Here is an 18870-nt window from a genome sequence, read left to right as displayed (position 1 = left end):
ACACATAGCCAGGTTTTGCAATCACTCAATGAATTTTTGTGTTGTAATGTAACTTTCTCTACATTTATTCTCTGAGATTCATATAAGCAGTTCCTGAAAATGTTTGACCTAGCCCAAAAAGAAGTTTTGAGATAGCTCAGCAGCTGAGAATAGAAGAACTGAACAGCTATTAATTTAGAATGCTTGCTGAGGAAAAAAGATGAGGTAATATTCAAATATAAGGTATAACAAATGAGAAAGCTATTAGAAACATGCATAATTTATATTTAAATGTGCTTTGTAATATTTCATTACCACCAATACACACAGAGCTAATGTGTGGCTCTAAATTAGTTTGCACTTATTTTTCAAGGACTGAAAGAAATACAAAATAAGGAAAGGCACCAAAGGCCTTTTTCCTTTCCTTCAACTATGGAAATCTACCTGAAAGCAGAAAAATCTAGACTTTCTCTTCAATTTAAGTTAGCATGAGTGTTAGGATTCTAGTAAAACAACCACAGTGCTCTTATTTTTAAGAGCCTCTTCTTTTTCTGACCAAATCCTTCAAACATTCAAAGTAATTTAAAAAATGTGGTATTTGTTTTGAAAAAAGTTTGAATACTCTTCAAATAGTGATGTAAAACACATTTCAAAGGAGCACACATTAAAATGAAAGCGGATTTTTGGTTCTTTTTTTGACATTTTTCAGGAAAAAGAAAGAAAATACTGTAATTCACAGCTCTTGAAAAAGAGCTCTCTGTACAAAATCCACCGTATTTTCCTGGAGAGAAACTTATGAGAAGTGTTTGAATTTTTTTTGAAGACCAAACTGAAGATTTTACATAATTATATATACTATTACCAGTTCTTTGAAACCTTTTCCTGTAAAACCAACACCCATAAATAAGTAAGACTGCTGATATATGTACATGAGAATTAACACCAACACCAAACAACACAGGAATGGTAAAACTCTGACTATAAAGTTTACACACACTTACCTTTACTGAGTACCTCTGCATTTTGTCTCAACAAGGGACTGGTCTCCTATACAGTGAAAAAAACAAAACAAGGAAAAGTAATGATAATGCATTATTTTGTTAGAGAAAATACCTAATTTTGGGGCAGTCTTTCCAGAGACAGAGAAACAAGCTGGTAAGTTATCATCATGGGTTTGGGCTAGGTTTTTAAATGAAAAATAAAAGTAGCATATTTCATCATAATACCTACACACATATCAGCAACATACAGATTGATGTTTTTCTAGAGAAGTACATGTCATCTGCAATGTGAGATAAAAGCTGTTTCATATACCTACCACTTCACTATTAAAACAGTGTTTGATATTACTGAGTTTTGACAAGAAAGTAAGTTTTATTCTAAGAACTGATATTCATATTCTACAACCAATTCAATTTTTTTCTGTTTCCATTCATGAAAAATACATAGAGGACTCCTTTTCCAACAAGAATTTCTTGCTGTGAAAGGAACAGTACATAACTGTCATTAGCAACAGCATCCTTGATTACAATAGAATCTTTTGTTTTCTATCACTGTATAAATAAAAAGTAGCCTCTTTTTTTAATGCTTTTGGCAAGCAACTTTATCCTGGCCAACCCTAGCTCCAAGCTAGAATTGCTGAACTAATATGAATGCAATATAGCTGCTGACACTTAAAGTTCAAATGAAGTTAGCCAGCCTTTCAGAAAGTCCACTCATTAAATTTACAAATACAGGGTCCTAGTCTTTGAGAGATTAAAATCTTTGATTTAAAAATGTGTGCCTAGTCATCCTTCCTTCAGACTGCCCTCTTGTCTGCAATATGACATGCACTGAGAGAGTCACTTCCCCCCTCTTTTTTTTTTCTTTTGTGAGGTTGGGCAGGAGAAAGAGATTGCACAGTTTCCAGTTTACTTCCTATTTCAACGTGATACTATTGATGGTGTAAGAAAACATGATGGCTTAGCTGGACTAGCTTTGCCTTTGAAAAGACAAATATTAAAGCCTAAAAAAAGCTATTACAAACAAACTTGCAAGCTTCCTTTCATCCCAGGTCTCCCTTTACCTAGATTTGCCACCCTTCTCCCTACCCAAACTCCCCATGTATACCCTCATATATCTTCACATGTGTTAAAGGTGCTGATGCTGAAGCTGGTAGCACTGACCTGGCCAGCAGCTGGACATACATACTGATTTTCTGTTCTGCGTTTCAAAGAAGAGCTGTGGGAGCTGTGCTGACTTGAAGCTTTTATGCTTTTTCAGTACAATCAAGAAATATATTTTGAGGGGTAGACAGACATAATTTAGACAGTCTGAGTTCGACTGGATGGCAGGTCACAACAGTACCTAAATCTTGCACAAGGTGATTGTGCTGGAAATTCCAGTCTGCCTCAACCCTCCTATTACAGACTACCCTGCATACACTATGTGAAGGGACCTCCAAATGCTTCCTTAGAGGAAAACCACATGGCTTCCTACTTTAATTTCTAGCTCCAGTAAAAGTCTTCCTGCAGCATTTTAAAGAATGTCTATGGGCTCAGGACATGGGAACAGGCTCAGGAATCTCACCTCTGGCAAAATTTATGTGTTTGATATTCTCTGAATTAGAAAGGAAAGAGCTGAGCAAATAAACTACAGATTTAAGAGTCTCTATCCCAAAGCTGGAAGTGGCAAATAATTTAATACACATAATTTAACTGTTATATTGTTTATTATGGAAATTTAGAAGTCCCATTTTTGCCCAAATCCGACACTCTATTCCAAGTCTGTTATGGGCTTTTGGTTTTTTTGGTGTTCATGTTTGTTTTTGAGTCAAAGCTGGGGACAGATCTAAAATTAGGAGCAATTAAGAGAAAAATTAAGACACTGCTAAAATTGTTAACACTTGGGTTAAGAATTTAGTAATGGAAATATATTGTGTTTTACAGTTATTTTTAAGATTAATTTATCGTTTTTCTATGAGCTGAAAGGACACATCGTGCAAATATCCATGTACTTCAGCTCCTGTTTGCAGAATTCTGTACACACAACTGTTGAGAACAAGTCAAGCTGTGATCACTTGTCGTGTCCCATTGACAGTCATGTCTCAGCATATGAGTCTGAAAAACCACATGGACTAACTCTTCCCTTTAAACTGTGACTTCAGAAGTACACATGCACAGAGCTGTCATATTTCTCCATGTGAGCCTACCTCTTTCAATATTCCAATGTTGCCAAATTTCTTGCAGGAGTCATAGGACTTACCAAACAGCTACATATCAGCTGTACAATTTATCGAGTTTCTTCTCAGAAATCCTGGGCATGTGCAAAGTATAAAAGGTATGAGATCCACTGTATAAGCCTTGGAGACTGCAACATCTGTACAAGTCTAGCACTTTCTGCCCAATATACTGCTCATGGACAGTACACATGATCCACACTTCTAGTATGGACACGAGGTAGCTTAATATAGAGCTACTTTGTCAGTACTAACAGTTGGCAGCAGGAAAGCCTGGAAAGATACAGAAAATCCTCAAAAATGGCATCAACAGAATTTCCAGTAAAGAAGGAGAATGTGCCCTTGAAAATCTGGATGCTTAGTAACTTCATGCAGTCTGAGCTGTGAAGCCAGTCTAACCACAGCTGTGTAGAGACTCCCATAGGCTCATTTACTCAGTTTTTGGAGCACAAACAAAACAAAGTCAAAGCTGTCTGCTTTTTCAATGGTACAGGATGTGTTCATCTACCTAATCTTCACTGACTTGGCGACAACTGGAGTGTCAAGAAAGTTGTCATTCTTTTATATTCTTGCCTCATGTACTGTGCCTAAGATATTGGCACAGAAATAGAAAATAAAGGCATTTTTCCTCCTTAATGAACACTCATTGCCTGAAAAGTCAGCTCTGCTGCCACAGTATCTTATAGAGAAATAAATTAGAAAAGACTTAGATCCAGCTATGAACATGGAATGATGCACACAGTTAGATTCTGGGAGAAGTACTTCCTTCAGTGAATGGCAAATATGAATGAAAATTCCATAGATAACTTAAAAATGTAATTTATCATCTCTTATGTTTCATAATCATTAATACATAATTGTAAAAATGGTAGTTCATAAATGCATAGCTATCTTGTTACGTTCAAGAATTCCTTCATATTTTTCAGCTTCCTAAATTAGTTATATTTAAATTTTATTCAAATCTGCCAAATAATAGGTTTTAAAATTTATTCTACATTTTTATAAAAACAGTAGCCTTTTCTATTGTACAAATGATGCATGGCAGAACTTAGCACACCAGTTTTTCTGTGAAAAACAGAAGTCTTCTTAATAAAAAAATAAGCTCTCTGAATATAACTGCGGATGAAGGAGTAAAGTTTCAGGTACTCTATTTTTAAGATAGATAATCCATTTCAATTCCTTCAACATAACAAAGATGACCAAAATATTTCTTAAGATCTAAACCTGCATTAAGTTTCAAGTTTTCATGTTGACTGGAGAATTATATCATCAAAGGGTTTTGCATGTGCAGTCATATGGACAGTCTTTGTTTGTTCCTCAGTCACTGTGTTCACTAAATGGAATATCAGTTCTCATTTTAGCTGTGATATGAGAATAGGTAACAGAGGTGGGCTTTGAAAAAAAGGAAATGTTGCAAAAGAGCAAATATCTGCAAAGCAGTGCACAAACTGAGATACAGAAATAGTTCAAAATGTATTATCAATGTGGCACATCTTTTATTCAGTCTCTAATGTTGAAGCTGCCAATATGTATGTGCAAGTAGATAATTGTGGGCCCATCAAAGTGTCTCTATACTACAAATGTCTAAATTCCTCTTCTCAAGTCCCTCTTCTAATTCATGTGCCTCATATGTCATGTGTAATTTTTCCCTGAAAAAAAAAAAAGCATGGAATTTCCATTTTATGCAGGGTGAAGTAATTTTCAAAATGATAAAATTTGTAAGGAAAGTAGATTTGTTTTATTTCCTACCTAGCTCTCCTGGTGACTCAATACCTATTCATAACACTTATGAAATACAACACAAGAAGGATTGGAGAGAAAAGAAGAAAAAGTTTGTTATGACACAAGAGTCAGTAATGTTTATGGGGAACATGAAAAGAGCACACAACAGAGCATGCAAATTAAATAAAATGATATCAGTTGCACACGAGAAGATAATAGACTGACTGAATTAAAAAACATGAAGGAAACATGAACATTAAAGAACAAGTTTTTTGTATTGTGCCACTGGGAGAAAGTGAAGACTAACACTTTTGTGCTAGAAATTAGCATTGCCAGAGAGCTTGACACTGAAGAAGTCACAAAGAGAAATATGAGTGTCTTGCTTAAGATGTATGAACCTAGCAATCAGGTCAGTATATTAAAATATCTAGTAGCCATTGCACATACTGATGGTAGACCTATTCTGATTTTCTTGCTTTTGATTTCGTCAAAAAGAACACATAGAGCTCTATTCTCAATGGAATTGGAGATAACTTCTATTGAAAAGTTCATCCCGATGAAGAATATTCAGATAGGCTTTTGAATGGCAGATCTACAAGGAAACATCTATCTGCTCCAGGATAATCTTTTTCTTGGAAGTGTTTGACAAAATTACTGTTGCAGAAATCCGCAAGACTGTGCAATTTATATATGATGACTGTTTTGGTTTTTTCCTGGCCACAAAATACTTTCACATGTATTTCGATGTGTGCTACACTCATAAATCATTTAACTTCCTATTGAACAAGAATAAAAGAGAGCCTCTCCATATAAGAATTTGGCTCTATGTTATGGAGTTTTTAAACAAAAAAATTAACAAAATGCATTTTCTTAGGAACAGTGATTCAAGATCATTTCAACTTCCATAATTAGCTATTTTAAAATATTTTTCCCTTATGCAAATCCAAATGCTTCCAGGACTGTAAAATCAATGAATGGGAAAGTCAGAGCAAAAAAAAAAAAAAAAAACAACTGAAAAATTCAGTAATGAAGCATTTCTATTTTTTAGCATGAATACTTTGAGGACATGAGGGATAATGGCATGTCTTTCAACTTCATATTTTTCAAAGAAGATACATCCAGCTCCTAGAATTTTGCCTTTCATGTATCACTTGTCTCTGTTTCTGTGACAACAGACCTTAGGAACAGCGAATCAGATATTCAGTAATGTTACTTCATGCAGTTTACATTAGAGCGAATTGAAATACGCCAATTTAGACTTGTCGAGCATCTGGAATAGCAGCTGCCTGAATTTCAGTCGGCTTAAAGCACAGAACTGCTGTATCCCAAAGATTTACCAAATCTGTATCAAAGGTTTTAAAGCAGATGTCTCCTGACTAGTAATCACACAGTTTAAAATGGAGAAAAAGTTACTCACATTCAGTATATTGAAATACAAAATTCTAAAAATTAGCAATAATAAAGTGAATTTGGGATATCAAAGTTTCTCTTACAGTGTTTGCTTTTTTAATCACTAATTGACATGTTTTCAAAAAGTATATATTATTATATCAAGTTTTAAAACTACAGAAAGCAAACTCTTCCTTTATGAATTTGCCAGAGGTAGCCACATAATTTTGTTGATGAAAAGATTTAATATGTGTAAAAAAGAAGACTGTCCTCCCTAGCCCTACTCCTAATCCTCCTTTGGCCAAAAACCATTTTCTTTTCTCATCTGTAAAAATGAAGTTCTCCTTGCCTACTTTAGCTATTAATAGGCATAGCATTTTTCAACTGAAGTTTAAATTGAGGCAAAAGTAAAGTTCCTGTACAAGTCAATTAGCTGTTCAAAACTTCTTACATTTCATGTTTGAATCCGATTTCCCTCTGCCTACATCACATTCATGTCTTCTTCCAACCGTTCCAGTTTTATCAGTGACTCTCTCATGTATTTTCATACTCTCCCTTGTCTCTCCTTGACTGCATGTCCTACTGTGATAGATCAGCCTTTTAAATCACTCTTGGACTACTGGAAAAAATCTAAGGGATGTTTCACACTCCTTTGATGCTTCCAGCACATAAACCTCTTTTAATTTGCAACTAGCCGAATCTGTATTTGTACACCTAAAGACTGAAGCAGTGAAAACAATAATTATTATGATAAGATGCTACTTTGGTTTAGGATGATTTTATGAAGCTTGTATTTCTAATTGTTCTGTTTATGTTGAATATAAAGTTTTGCACTTTTAAGATTGGCTTACAGAGTGAAGGGGGGGAAGAAGAAGCACGTAGTTTGCAGAAATTGCACTTGTTCGTATGCATTCTTTCTTTTGGCATGTGTTGTTTGAAGCACGGACAGTGAGAAAGAACTTTCTTTTGCTTTTAGTTTTTTTTGCTAGCTGAAGCAGAGATGGATTTTGGACTGTAGGTTGTTGGGGTTTTTGGAACTCTTCAAACTTGTTTTGGACTGAAAATTTAGAAAAAATATTGGAAGCTCACACTGTGTCCCACTGAGGCCTGGGATGCAGCATGTTCCAGTCTCTTTGCACGTATTGAGCAAATTAAATAACTTTAGTGGAGCTCTGCTTGTTTCTTTTTAAGTGAGTATTTAAGTCTTTCTCTATGTTGCCATCTCTTTCCCTAAGTGAAATATTTTTTCATGAAATGCATTGTTCAGAAAGTCTTTGAAAGTATCATTTTTTCTCAGTTAAGCTTTAAGATTTAAAGATTTAAATATTAGAAGGAGCATTTTGTCAAAGATTTATCTAAAAGCAGACTATGGTAGCATATACACATTCCATTGAAAAACAGAGATAACAACAACAACAACAACAAAAAGTGTCACAAAAATCAGCAACTACAACTTTCCAAAGTCATCCTGGTAATGTTTCATTAAACTTAGGTAAGATTAATCTTATCTATCTTGGAAAATTATAGTGGAGACTTCTACCAAGTAACTAGCACTGACTTGGGTGGTTTGAGCCAACTTGTAGTCAGTGCCGCATCCAGTGAACCTGTTTGGAGGAATGTCATTCCTTCACAGAGTTGCACAGGAAGCCTGAGGGTCCAAATCATAGCTGAGGATTCCTTTAGAATGCAGAGCTCCTGAAATCTAAGAGCAGGCCAACCGAGCAGTGAAGCCTTACTTCTTTTTCCAGATCTAGCCAGAAATCCTTCCATTCAATACTAAATGAGGAAGCCATTTTAAGGCATGTGTTAACAAAGTTTACATTTTTCTAGTCACATGCCTAGGTACATCTTGCTCTGCAGTCGAAATAAACTATTCATAATATAAAGTAATATTTATTTTAAACACTGCAGACTATCTTCTTAAGATACTCCCATCAAAAGGATTTCAAAGAGCAAAACCAAGACCGTGTTAGCAATAGAACTTTTATAATGTGAGGGAAAATCATAAAAAAGAAAGTTGAAGAGTAGGTACTAAGAAAGATTTCCCACCCAATACACATCAATATAACTACAAAGTGGAAAGAGTAGGGAAGTTAGTTGAATAGGAAAGGAAAAAGCTTTCTGAAATGCCTTTGAAAACATATATTTCAGTATTAAATAGTTCCTATTTTATATTTCCCTCTCCTTTCTAATATAAAACAAGGTCAAGTTTAAAAAATAGCAATACTATTACCTGAGAATAATCTTCTGCATTTGAGTGTCTCCCATTTTGATTCATATCCCCATTACTGTCACTTTCATTTTCATCAGTTTCAGTAAGAGAAGCAAGACAGGATAAAGAATTAAATCCTTTTTTGAGGGTAGACTGTGGAAAGTGGCTAAATAATAAAAGAGAACGCAAACACTTTAATCCATACATTTTCTTTCAAATGACAGTCTTCATAACTATTCTTAACAGAATTTTGTCAAAACAAGTTGTGTCTCCTTTATTTTGAAAGATTCCTAGGGCAGTACAGAATCCATATCTTCATATATTTCTTGTCATTACTGGCTTGGCACTAACACAAACCTATGATAGAAAGACCTCTTAACTAACCCTCAAAAAAGCAAAACCCAAGCCAGCTGAAAACTAGATGATAATGTCAGAAGTGAATAAATTACTATGGCCCCTAGACAAGAAAAAAATACTACTTTAATGGAGGTAAGGCAAAAAGTTAAAATGTTTTGTGTTTTTTCCCTCAAAATGGGTCTCCATAGCTACCAGACCCCTAAAACACAGGACAACCAAGTAAACCTGTGCAGATCTATTCTGGTACTAGCAAAAGAAAGCTCTGTTGCTGACTTCACTGGAGGCAGGAGTAAGAAATGAAGGAAATAAAAAGTAACTCTTTGCTTGTTAAGTGAAGAACAAGAAAAATGAGACCAAAACAATTTTGCATACATGCTAATTAGACTTAAGTGCGTAATTATGCTATTACAGCAATAAAGAACAAATTAAAATCCAAGCATGTGTTATCTATCTCCCTTTCTAAGGACTGAGATAATGAAAGATCAAGATCTTTTGCAGCAACAGTCAAAATTATCTTGTCTTTTAGTGTTTCAAAATAATTTATTAGTGGAAAAGGAAGAGATTAAAAACTTTCAGTCCCAATCGTGTGTGTCTAAGTCCCTTATCTTATTTACACAGCTATATTATTTGAATGCAATGTTAATACCTGCTATATATTTTTGGCTGCTACCTGTTAATTAAATCACAAAGATTAAAGTAGCCAACTATAATGGAAACTAAGCATAAGAAATAAATTATCCTTCCTCAAATGGGGTAAGTTGACCATGAAGGAATCTATCAAATAGGAAAAAAACAATACAAAATCTGTTAAAGTGCAAATACTTCAACATCTTCATTATCAAATCTCTCATTACTTTGATAGCCTGTTAATTACTTAGAGCATTATTATATATTTCTACTCCTACTGTTTGAAAACAAATAGTAATTTAAATACTTTTAACTAACAAAATACAACTGTATCAGCAAAACAATTACATTTCCAGAATACTCCAAGGGGTCATGTTATCCATGGACAAATGCTGCTGTTCAAAAAAAGACAAAAAACTAACGGTTTTTTATCAGTCCATCCAATTATGATGATCAAAATGGAAAACCTGCCACATATGTAATTTAGTCAGTTTATTTAGAGATGTACTCAACAAAAGCTGTACACACCCTAAGAAAATACACAGATCTCCAACAATTTGCAACCCATTGCTGGACTCGAGTCTCAAAAAAAGACATATCCTTCAAAATGACATAAACCTTTCGGTGTACACTGGGTACACCAAAATACATTCAAATTCTTCGTGACGGAAGCTCAGTCAGAATAAAAGAGACAGAAGTCTACTGATGAATGTTTACATCATAAACTGCAGCCTGACAGAACTGCATTATGTGATGTGTCCTAGGGAAAAAAACACAGCTCTGATACATTTTATCATCCTCTTTCTTTTCTCATCAGGGAACAAGTATTATGCTGAGCATGAAATACTGACTAGAAGTCATGTATACAACAATTTCTGAAACTTCTCTAAGACACCCTATATAAAGACACTGGTTTTCAAGGGCTTATAGGACTTCCAAACAGTCTTTAACACAAGGCATTTATACAAAGCTGTGTTTTGACCATGAGCTTTTTCACTTGCACTCTCAGGCCTATTGTAACAATCATGAACAGAGAACAGCCTCTTTTATTCATAAACATTAAGTGTTCCATATCAAACTTGTGATGCCCATGAAAATACTGACTGGCTAGTCAATTATTTCCTTGTTATATGTTAGAATTAAAAAAACTAGTAGTTTGAAGAAATATTTGAAATACTTCAAAGAATATTCTTATTTCTGGCAGAAGTAATCTAACAAAAATTCTACATCTTTGGGCCCACTGGGTAGAGAATCTGGCAATGTGTCTTTGCCTGACAGCATTCCCTGTCCTCCAATGTCAGAAGTCCTGAGAAGTGTACATCTGCCTAAGGGATTGTCTGTCCTGGCTGTGACAAGTGGGGACCCATGTGTGCATGTCCACTTCCTGGGAAACTTTCTCAGCAGTGCAGACATGAGCAGATTGGAGGGAGAAAAGCTAAGCCCAGAGACTCATCTCCAACAGGAAGTGTGTGCTGCACTCCCAAAACAGGAGGTGTTTGTAAGCCTCAAAGACTGGAGGGTGAACATAATTGTGTATGTATGCTTCTGTGTGCCTGATTAGAACTTCTTAGGATTTGCTACAGGAGGGTGTTCTGAAGTTTTTAGGTGTTTAATTAGCATTTTGTAAGCGCCCAGTATGCAAACTTAGCTGTTGTATTGCCAATATTGAGCCTAAATGTACAGTTCACTGATAGCTCCTTAATGATGTGACACCAAAACATCAACAGAGTGCTTTGTCCTGATGTGCTTCAGACATGATCTGAGCAGTTTTTCCCTGTGACACAAGTAAAGATATGCCATTGCACTTTCCCAGTGCTCTTTCACAATGCTAATGCTGAAACTACATTATATACTTACATGTCTGTTGGTATTTTGATAATATCCAATTTGTATCTAAAGAATAGGCTAGCAATCTCAACATATTTTTCAGGTTTCTCCACCACAGGCTCTGGGAAAAAAGGTAACTTGTTAAATATTTACATTCATAAAAGTATTTAATACTATTAATGTGGAGAAATAATTCCCAATGGGGACTCATCACCCCTAAATAATTTCCCAAGTATCATCCCATGCACTTGAATGGAACAGAAAACAGAGGGGTGGTTCTAGGAGACATACAATGAAAAAATAAATGCATTACACTCTGTTCCTTAGCCTGCAAAGTATTAAATTATGCCTAATTTATATGTAGGGTTGTCCAGGGTAGCTCAAAACAACTATGGCAGCACTTTCTGCCTTTGCCAATTTCCTTTATTTCTTATCCCAGTATACTTTGTTAGCCTGCCTGCAACACTTTCATGCTCAAGATACCTCATTTCATGCATCTCACTCCATTATGCAGTACAGACAACCCTAGAAAAAAATTACTCTAAAACCATGAGTTGATGCAGCAGGACTAGTCACATACTCTAAATTTTTAAAGGTGTTCAGAAGCTTGCATGGCTCTGCATCAGAGAGCTTCTGTGTTATTTTGATAGTATCCCCTCTTCATTTGCTCCACTAGAATGCTTTTTTCAACATAAATTAGGACACTTCTTAAGCCATGTAGGAAATATGGCTAAGAGGAAGTAATATAAAATTGAGTTCAATTGAAATTAAGTTAACAGATGATAGGTATGGTCCTGAAATAATTAAAATGCAATTACAAATTTATTTTGGAGGTTTTAGTAGACAAACCTTGGGGTTCAGATGTCACAACAACTTGCTTTTTCAGACGGAAAAGCTTCCAAGGAGGAGGTGGTAGCGGTTCCGGAGGTACTACCAGAGGGCAGGACCTAGTTCTAGTGATCAGGACAGGATGGCTGTATATATGGGAAAGCCCATATTGCCTCATTTTCTCTGAAGAATCAGCCTACAAAACATGGAAGGATAACCTGACTGGGTCAGATCTTTTTTCTCCTTGTATCTGTCTAACAAACAGGAACAGTATGCACACAAAGGAATCTAACAGCTTGTATAACAAATAAAACTAATATAGTCCACCTGGCAAGACTATCCAAAATCATGCTGATTAGAATTTGATATTCAGCATAAAAAGTATACTTAGAAGTGTTTACGTGTATTTTACTTTTTATAATAGATACATCACTTCTTTAACTTATTTATATAACCTAACATACAAGTGAAGAGAATAAATATGTAAGAATGCAATACGCACAATATTTTATTTTAAATAATAACCCTTAAAAAACTTTTCTTGGAGAAAAAGTCCTTACTCCATGCTGAGTTTATAAAGTGGTAGGATTCTAAAATCAATTGGTCTTTTAGACGACTTGTAAAAACTCTGTAATGTATTGCTTTGAACCAACACATCATTAAAGCTAGGCTTTTTATTTGATGGCTCTTTTATAAAACACATTAAAGACACTTCAGTTGACCTGTATACCAAAGACCTTAGGAACAGACTTAAAAGCAATTTTAGATGAGGACATCGAGTGGTGCTCTTCCCACTAAAATAATAATGGTCTAGTACTTAACATCACAACTGGAAGTTCTGATACAAGATTTGTATATCCTTTTAATTTTAAAAGCACACTTTCCTTTACGTGCTAAATAAATCACCTATAACTTATTTCTTTAACATACTCATCAGCAAGTCTCTGATTGTTTCTACTAATTTAAAAATGTTCCTTTGGTTCTGTATTTATGAACTCTGTAGAGAACAATGTTGTGGTTGTCAATTAGTTGAAGAATGGGGAACAATTTAAATTAAAAAGCCAGTTAAAAAATCCAAAATTGAAAAGGATTTTGAAGATGACCAGTTAGGTCTCATAAAGGAGAACTTAGTTGTTGAGTGCTCTACACACTTGTATGACTCAATTTCTGATTTTTTTTTATTTGAGCAAACTAAGACAAATTCAAGCCACAACAATCCAAGGGAATCCATACTAGAAAGTAAAGCTAAAAGGGATACTGCAAACATTCGTGAGGGAAATTCTGTCACAACTGCCATCAATGACAAAATTTTCTCCAAGTTTAGGGAACAACTCTTATCCCAATGAACTAATTTCCTAGACTTTATTTCAATCAGTCTAGTTTTTTTCAGCCCTTGAATATAGTGGGGTTTTTATCCATAAGAAACCCTCTACACTTCTATATTTAACTTCTGTCAACTTCCATTTTTCTATCAAGTCTTTACTAGTTTAGACATATAGATTCATCTGTCTCATCCTATTTGGTCCACCATACCTCTTTTTCAGTAATCTCTATATCCCAACAGACTGTAGTCAAATTTGAGACTCAAGGTGTAAGGTGGCAGGAAAGATAGAAGACCATGTCCCTGCTTCCACTTTGCTTTTTGATGATTCGCATTACTTATTATTAGCAAAGAGACAATACTGACTGAAACCTTATATTAAAATAAATTAAAGCAATATCACAGATAACAAGCTAATCTTCAAAATTGCCTAGAATACACAGCACAATTTTTTAAAAGAAAATAATGCAAGAATTAAGGGCACTAAAGCATAATACCTGCAAAACATTTCTGGAAATTTCTTTACTTTATGAAGCTTACCAGTTTCCTGAGAAGGCAGCTTAAAATGTAATGATCTAATTATGATAGATTTGATATAAATGTACAAAAAAGGAGGAAACAATTAATGGTCAACTCAAGAAAGCCTGCTCTGGCATTATTAAATGCTTTCTGAAGAGTATGACTAAGTGGAAATTTAAGTGTTGCTTTTACCCCAGCTGCATTAAGGGCTACATTTTTCCAGCTGCTTTTACCAGTTACAAAACTAATGACAGAAATTGATATAAATGTGCTATTTCTTATATAACAAGCAACATACTGGAAAATGTATATCAGGGAATCTTAACTGTAGTCTTCAAAAAATTAAAATTCTTTTTTTTTTTCAAATAGCCCATAAAATAATTAGACTTTCCATTCAGAAGTATCTCATCATGATACATTTTCTAGTCCACATCTAGTCTCTCCCATGAAACTTCAGCTTCTGGGATCCTGAGGAAAGTGGAGGAAAACTAAGTAAAATCAGCAGGCTTTGGCAGGAAAATGCATGTTCAGAACACAGAAGTACCAAAATATAAATTTAACTGACAGTCATCATCTAGTGACAGTTTCACTGTGCTAATTGTATTCTTTTTGTTACAATATTGTTGCAACAAAATGAAACACTGATAACAAAATAAGTTTTCCTGTCCTGAGAGCACGGAATCTTACCATTTGTGTTAATAAAAAAATGTCCGCTTCTATCAGATGCAGTGGTATGCAGCCAGCGTACGCCACCATTTCTGGCTGGGGTGGGGTGGGCGATTCTATGCAGAAAACATCAACATGCTTTAGAACAAGGCAAACAGTAAACAATGTAGCTGTACCTCACACTAAATTATTGTGCTTTCTCGGCCTTATTTTTGTCACTATTTTCTATGTCTGACTGTTATTTTGCTCAAAAGAAGAGCTCATTGTAATGCACTTTGAATTGAAGCCATGGACGGAAAAAAGCACCTCATTTAAATTGTCGACAGCATTTGCACATTTTACTTATTTTTCATAAATCAGTAACATAAAATACAATTTAAAAATATGACAGGTCAGAGGTAGCTTTCAATGGTTTTTTTGGTTTTATTTCAAATTTTAAAAATGGCAGATACTAGCACAAAGAAAACAATACACATAATCTGTGTAGATGAAGTAAAAACATTCTGATTGGTCAGTACTAGTTAAATGCTTCTCACCAGGGAAGGCAGAATTTGATCTTGCCAACAAATGGATCCAAAGCCACAGCTCTGGCCACTGCTGCCAAGGGATAGGGAAATAGAGATAAGTAATTTGAGAAACACAGTGCCTGTAAGCCGGGGTAGCTGCTCTCACTTCTGTCAAGCAGATGAAAAAATGGAGGTAATATGGCTGCCTCAGAAAGCATGAAGCTCTTATCCCACACACCTTATAGAATTGTTTGCTTGTAATTCTGCTATAGGCAAGGAATAGAAACAGGGGCACATTAATTTGTTAATCCCAGAAATCTGTTGCACTAGGCAACCATACGATCATCTCCTACTCTTATCTGAGAAAGAAGCCACTGCTAACTCCTGAATCATGAAGAGAAGACAAAGATGTCTGATAGTCAGTTCATTCATGCTGAAGGGAAATTAAAAGTCTAAAACATATATTTGAAATAGACATCTCTGGTTTTAACAAAAAGACATCTCAAAAAGAAAGGTATCTATTTCTCTCTACTTTTCCTTAGTCTCAGAAAATTTGGAGACAAGATTTCAGTACACAGGTTGTGACATCTGTTTTTCAGCAGAATGTTTTTTAGGAAAAAATTTCTTCACAGAAAGAGTTGTTAATCATTGAAACAGGCTGTCCAAGGAAGTGGCTGAGCCATCATTCCAGGAGGTATTTAAACGATATGTAGATGTGGCACTGAGGAACATGGTTTAGTGGTGGGCTTGCAGTACAGGTTAACAGCTGGACTCAATGAACTTAGAGGTCTTTTCAAACCTAAATGATTCTCTGATTCTATCCCCATCTAACACTCCAGTAGAATTATCTGTATCTGTCATTGTTGCCTTCAGCTTAACCTCAAATACAGGATAATTGCTTCCTATGTTTAATAAATATTCAACTGGAAGTTGCACTAAGAATAGGTATTTTCTGTGAAATGAAATAAAACAAAGCTATCTGCATATAAATAGGCAAATGTCTGGAAAACATGATTTATCAGACCTAAAATCTTTTTATTTAGAGGGTATGTAACATTTTATTCTCAAAGTCTCATTCTCAAATATCTTTGCATCTTAAATATTCTTCCAGGAATTCAATTATCCAATTAAATATAAGCTAAAGGCAAGTAAGAGTTACTTTCCAATGGATTCTTAGTTTTTCTCACTGCATGCTTGTGATTCCCATGTTAATCACAGCTCTTGTGTCTGTTGTGAGTTTCAACTTATTCAAAAGCAAGGCTATAATTAACATTAATCTCACTTCTTACCAATACATCTGATCTGTTACAAACACAGCAATATTAGCTACGATGTCCTGCACATTTACAGAACAGTATGTGCCACAAGGCATACCGATCTCATTGCATGTGAGAACTATTTCTGAAATAAAAGTATTTAATCAAATACCAGGTGGAATGTAAAGCTGTCATATTTAGTCCAGATGGGTTGTGAAATAAAACGTCTGCAGGGCACACAATAAAGAGCAATGAACAAATTATTAGAGCATGCAAATAATTAACCAGGCATATAATATCTACTTTAATAATACTATTACAATACTAGCACATTATTCCAGTAGCTTTAAAAATTGCATATTATTTGATCATTTTTCATTGTACAAAAAATGAGGACGATGTATGCAAATTATTTGGCACCAAGAGCAATGATGGTTAGTGTGGATTCAGCATTTGGGGAAACTAGTTAAAACTGATAGCCTTGATAAAATTGCATTATTAGATGAAAAATGTTATAATACACAGCACAACAAAACAGATTCAGCAAAGCCTATTATTTCTATCTATCAGTGTGGATATAGGAATTCTGCAGCGCTTTGTTATAAAATTCTGAATCCGTATAGCTACTTGTGTCTTGCACTTGCAGCTTTGCAAATTCACTTACAGAGAATGAGTACTAAACAACCCAAAAAAAAGCTTCAGTTCCTTTGAGAAGGGAAAGTAAGACTTCAATTGATTGATATAAAATACATATCCAATCCAAAGAAAGGCCAGGAATTAAAATGGTTGATTTTAATAGATCTTAACAATTTTTTTATCATATGTTTAACATACGACTTGCAAATAATTTTCTCACTCTTGATGTTTCTTTTAAATATTTATCTATCAAACAAGAGTGGATGGTGTAGTATAACTTTCCAAGGACTAATGATGGCAGATGAAGACCACAAAGGTGGGTCTGGATCTGAGGGCTGGAGAATCTCTCCTATGAAGAAGGGCTGAAAAGTTTGTATTGTTCAGCCTGCATTAGAGAAGGCTCCATGGAGATCTTAGAGTAGCCTTCCAGTATCTAAAGAGGAGCTTACAAGAAAGCTGAAGAGAGATTCTTCAGGCCATGGAGTGATAGAAAAAGGGACATTGTTTTAAGTGACCCCTCTGAAAGAGGGCAGGCTTAGATGTAGAAAGAAAATTCTTTACTGTGAGGATGATGAAGCACCAGAATAGGTTGCTCAGAGAAACTGTGGATGTCCCATCCCCGGATGTATTCCCGGCCAGGTTTCATGGGGGGGGCTGTAAGAACTCTGGCTTAGTGGAAGGTATCCCTGCCCATGGCAGAGGGTTGAAACTAGATGATCTTTAAGGTTGCTTCCAACCCAAACCATTCTATGAAAACACATCAGTTGGCTTTTAATATCCTGACCACCAGGTCTGCAGCTCAGATGTTAACTTTGCATATTGGATTAGCTTTGTATATTGGAAGTTTTGAGTTTTCAGAAAAATAACCTGTGTGCTCTTCAGAATTGACATAAATATCATAGAATGATGATATGCACTTGAAAACCAAAACATTAGGCTTCAATCCATTTTGTAAATGAAAACTCTTGAATAGGTAAAAGAAAAATTATAAGAATGTTATGGTTATGTGACGTTTATCCCATTGACTCTGATGATTACAGATCTACTTGAGTTCAAAAACTTCTAAGTATAATAATAATCTCAACACTTCTGTGACATATAAAATACTGTCTTTAATTACAGAACTTGTATCAAGGCACAATGAGATTAGCAAAATACATGGCTGATTTGTAGAACAAACTCCCAAATTCCTAGCTAGTGACCTTTCAAATGGAATTGCGTTCCCTTTCCAGCAGTTCAGAAATTATTAAGAAACTCAGTAGTTTGGAAACCTAAATAAAAGCAAAGTGGTGATTCTTTATAGGAACGAAGTGGTTGAGTATCTTGTTGCATGTAGGTAAAATCTTACACAGGGAAGGCCTTGTAAAATCATGGCTCAGGCCCGGTACTTCAGCTAAGCAGAAAAGGACTACAGGAAAGTGACTCAGCTGAATTAGAGGCAGAAAAACAAGGTATGTCACCATCATGTGTTCACATCATGGCGTGTGGTGGTTGGTTGAATAATGTTTGTTATGATTTAAAAGTATGTAACTGATAAAGGCCTGACTGCATAAAAAAGGCCTGGTTTTTACAGTAAAGCAGCTCTCCCTTGCACCTGCCTGGGAACCCTGAGTCACTTTGGACCCTCACCTCACAGTACCTTATCTCATATTATATCACACCATATCATATCATTTTAGTGTAAAAACTGCTCATAAAACAGGGAGACACCCTAAGTATGAAAGGTTTGTTACCAGAAGAAAAAAACCGATGAGTGGAAAAGTACAGATTTGTATACTAAAATGGATCAGTAGGAACACATGGATTGC

At 35.1% G+C, this 18870-nt stretch overlaps 1 protein-coding gene across 1 annotated transcript in view; it reads right to left on the bottom strand.

Annotated features, from left to right (window-relative positions):
* The window catches only part of ADGB (androglobin), a gene marked incomplete at both ends in the record, with an annotated part of 104788 nt that overhangs the window by 48110 nt on the left and 37808 nt on the right, over positions 1-18870 (bottom strand). The window contains 5 exon segments of the mRNA XM_084202634.1: positions 981-1026; positions 8541-8685; positions 11361-11451; positions 12180-12354; positions 14686-14780. Coding sequence (XP_084058760.1) covers positions 981-1026; positions 8541-8685; positions 11361-11451; positions 12180-12354; positions 14686-14780 — 552 coding nt within the window.

This window comes from Fringilla coelebs, assembly GCF_963513975.1.
Source record: "Fringilla coelebs genome assembly, chromosome: 3".
Lineage (NCBI taxonomy): Eukaryota > Metazoa > Chordata > Aves > Passeriformes > Fringillidae > Fringilla > Fringilla coelebs.
Note: the sequence above shows the minus strand (reverse complement) of the source record. Positions and strands in the feature narration are given on the sequence as shown.